We start from the raw sequence: 4044 nt of genomic DNA, 5'->3' as shown, positions 1-4044 counted from the left end.
GGTATAGTCTTTTATTAAAAATACAATTTAATTATAGATTAACTAATTATGCATTTGATATTTTGATCGCCTAACGAATGAACAGTAATTGATCGTGAAGTAATGTTGTTATGCCTTGTGGATGTATGGCAGGGGAGGGTGCCTCAGGGAGCCGTTGCCGCCCCTGGACGGCCGCCAACACCGCAGTGGTGCGACAGGGGGCCTCCCCGAGTATCCTTGAGGACACGTGGGCGGTCCCTGTTGCAACCCGAAAAGTGCAAATATTCGACAAGTGTATCCATGACGTCAATCGTATTATAGGAATCTGCAAGCGAATACTTTCCCACTGGCCAAACACCGTGTCGTGTTCTGCGTCATGCAGCTGTTAACGTAGCAACAAAGTGCATCTGCCACTGCGTCATGCCACTGAATGAGCCGTATGTCAACATTGTGGTCATCGGCCGTTTGAGTCTGTAAGCAATCTAAAGATTACTTTAATTTTCAGGTAATCAGAAAACATACGGTCATGTACCAGGTGTGGCGCACCTTTGGGAAGAAATTTATATAATGCCGTTCTGTTGGCGTGTGAATAAATCGTATGTAATGAGGATGTATGGATGATGTAAACATTTATGTGAGAAGAAAAGTACTGTTTCGGTTATGGAAACAGGTAAGTTGTGAGCTCATTGTCAAAGAGCGTCACACACTTTCGGTAATAAAGTGCCTCTGAGGCTTAACGAGGAAGAGTGCTGCTGGTCATCAGCTGTCAGGAGTGCCACAGCCAGTTATGTGGGGCCGCGGCACACCTAGCGGCCTTAGGACCCCTGGCCCTACGGTAGGAGGAGGCGAAGGCTCTCCTTCGAGCAGCAGGGCGTGGGCGGAGAATTTCCCAGAGTGTGAGCCAAACAATCGCACGTGACCCGACGTGCCCCCGCCCACGATGACGCTCATCGTGCCCCCAGGGGAGGACCTCTTCGCCTCCGATGGGGACAGTGGGTGTCTGGGCAGCTCCCCAGACGAGGGGGGGGAGGGAGGCCTGCATGTCAGTGAAACCTCGCAGGTATTCCTCAAGAAGGAACTGAAGCGAGTCTCGCTGACAGATGAAGTGCCTCCTGCCCCGAATGGACAGGATGTGCCCGTAACCACAGACGGGCAGGACGCGTCCCCACCCTCCAAGGGCCAGGCCATGCCCCCCACCCGAGAGGGGAAGGATACTAATGGTGTAAAAAGTGATAGCGAAAATGTGCAATACCAAAGCCGTGTGTACAATGGATCGTGCCACAATCAGGACGGAAATTGCGTGCGTGATAGCGAACACAAGGTAATAAAAGTGGGCTTGGAGGGCACATGCCCGCCCACGCCTCGCCCGGTGGTATACGAGTCCCATGTGAGCCTGGACGCTGCCCCTCAGTGCGCAAATGGTGACCCCAGGTCGAAACTGGAGGGGCCCGCGTTAGTGTCGGTGCCCAAGGTCCTTGTTGCCTCCCAAGTGAACTCGTGTCAGGAACAGGGCGTGCCTGATGCGTGCATTCCTCTCGCAAGCCAAACAAATGTGTCTGTGATGCAGCTGGTCCTGCCCGCCTCCAACCCCGACGCCATAGCCAGTGGCGACGTCGCCGAAGTCAAAGCCCGAGATTTGTCAGGGAAGCTGGAGGAAAGTGACGACGTCGGGGAAGGGGGCGCGGCGAGGCCTTCCGGTGACGGCGGTGGTGATAAAACCAGTGATAAAGCTAGTGATGTAAGAGGTGGGGAAGACAGTGGTAAGAGTGACTCGCCCAGTGATTTAGGCGGTGAGAATGGTAAAGGAGAAATTAGCTCGGACAATAAAGAGAAGAACAATAATCATTCTGGCGCAAGTGACTTGACGAAAATACAAGACTGTGTAAATATCGGAGAGATCTCAGAAGCCAAATACAAGCGTGATAGCTCTGACGAGCAACAGTTATCCCCGAAGGCAAACAGGAAAGATATCGACATTCACGCAGCCAAGCAGAAAATAAATCTCCTGAGACAGAACTTCCTCTCGTCGCTTTCCTCAGACGATGGCAGTGACACCGCTGATCCCCTCCTCTCCTCGCCTCCCGCTGGCCCCCCCACCCCCAGCCAGGGGGAGGAACCGGAAGGAAGAATTTCCTCCAAGAAGGGAGCGTCGGCGCCCTCTGAGACAAGGGTTGAGCCAGCTGATGAGCGACCAGCTGGCAGCGTGGATGCCGCCCAGCAGGAACGAGAGGGAAGCACATCGGAAGAGGCTGCAGGTGACAGCTACTGCGCCCCTGCGGACAACGAAGCCCATCGCGCCGACCCCACCGTCCCGCCGTGTGAACCTGCTCTCGTCTCTGAAGTGGTTGCTTGCTCGCGGGGCGTCGGAGAGCACAGTGCCACGCCGACGAAGGACCAGGGAGACCCTGCGACGACTCCCGAGGGCGGAGACGTACGTAGAAGTGCGGGTCATAATACTGAGAGCGAGACGGTTCCCAGCTCTGCGTGGATGGGCCCCAAGTGCGGTAAGGGGATCACCGAGTGTGATATTACACCCGGGACAAACCTGGAAGGTGGAACCACGGTAGACTCCACCGCTGTGGTCAACCTCCACCCCCATTCGGCCCAACTGCCACCAACGCCGCCCTCGTCCCCTCCCGGGGAGAAGTCCCACACTCGGCCGCCATGCGTGAAAGGTCACTCTGCAAACTTAGTAAACAAGTTGATGTACGAGTCCAGTAAGCATCGGCGCGGAAACGAAGGTGAACAGACGAAGGAGGAGGTGATGGTGTCATCCTGCCCTAGCATTTTACAGACGCCCCCCCATGTGGGAGAAGGCGAGGAGGCGGCCCGGCGGGCGGAGAGTGAGTGCGAGAGTCAACCCGCGCCCCCCCTGCCAGCACTTCCACTCGCGCAACCGCCTCGACAACATGGAAATCCACACGTGCAGCGCCCCTCCGCCAACGCTCATTGCGGAACGCAGGACCAGTTGTATCACCAGCTCGCACTGTCACCCGGAGGAGGCGCGGGGGAGGACCGCACCCAAGGCGCCCACCACCTCTCTCCACCTCTCCTCCGGAGGGACGCGGGGGACCTGCAGGAGGGGGAGCACCAAGGAGGCCTCCTGGTGGCACTGACGGGGGAAGCTCCTTGCTGCGGCACCTACGACGTCAGGCTGACGCCCGGCCACGCTAGGTTAGCAGGACGTTGCGGCATAGAACAGTGCCATTCTCGGCAGTGCTGTGTGGCGGCAGACAGTGCCGCAGTGACCAGCGCCGGGCACTGCGCGAAACAGTGCGTCCAGATCGAGCCCGACCCTCGCGGCGAGAGGCAGCCCTCCTGCGCCTGCCCGAGACCAGGGCTGAGAACTACCTCATTAGGCCCCAAGCAGAACTTCGTGGCCTCGTGTGGCTCGCGGCGGTGCAGCGGATGCGACCGATGCAGTGCCAGTGACAGTGAGAATGCGCTGGAGAGTCCCTCGTGCTGCAACGAGATCTCGTGTCTCCATTACCTCAACCTTGAGCCCGGAGATTTGTTAGACAGTGACGCAGAATATGATATCGAACGAAAAAACAGACTGAGAGCAGCGTGTGAGGACATCGCGCGGGCACTCAACACTCTTCCACCCCCGCAGCCCCCGGACTATCCCCCGCCACCCAGGGGCGTCTCCAGCTTCTCCAGGAGCCACGCGCCGGCCCCTCAGTATCGAGACCAGCAAGTGGAGGCCCACCTCTCCGATTCGGAGGACCAGCAGGGCGTCGACGGCCTCCATGTGCACATGAGGAGCCGTGGCACCAGCACGGCGTCCGATGAGGAGCGACGGAGCAGCGTGTACGACAACTGCGGGATGGACGGGGGCATGTGTGAGTGTGGCCAATGTCACGCCAGCGACGTAGAAGACTACACGCGCGTCTCTCCGCGTCTTCCCGCCATCGCCCGCAAGCGGAATCGTGGCCGCAAGGAAACGGACCGCTCCAGCTGTGGCAGTGAGCGGGACGCGAGCGACCGCGAGCTCGAGGACGAGGGTTTCCGGACGGACGCCGGGGAAGGGTGTCGCACGGACGAGTTTGAAGTGTGCACAACGTC

The 4044-nt window shown here is 58.3% G+C and overlaps 1 protein-coding gene across 1 annotated transcript in view; it reads left to right on the top strand.

Moving 5' to 3' along the window:
• LOC119588583 overlaps positions 1 to 4044 on the top strand; it is a gene marked incomplete in the record, with an annotated part of 49963 nt that overhangs the window by 20137 nt on the left and 25782 nt on the right. Inside the window, 1 exon segment of the mRNA XM_037937224.1 lies at positions 485 to 4044. Within this exon segment, the coding sequence (XP_037793152.1) occupies positions 920 to 4044 (3125 nt within the window).

This window comes from Penaeus monodon, chromosome 24 (genome assembly GCF_015228065.2).
Source record: "Penaeus monodon isolate SGIC_2016 chromosome 24, NSTDA_Pmon_1, whole genome shotgun sequence".
In the NCBI taxonomy this organism is placed as follows: domain Eukaryota; kingdom Metazoa; phylum Arthropoda; class Malacostraca; order Decapoda; family Penaeidae; genus Penaeus; species Penaeus monodon.
This window is presented reverse-complemented; position numbering and strand designations above follow the sequence as displayed.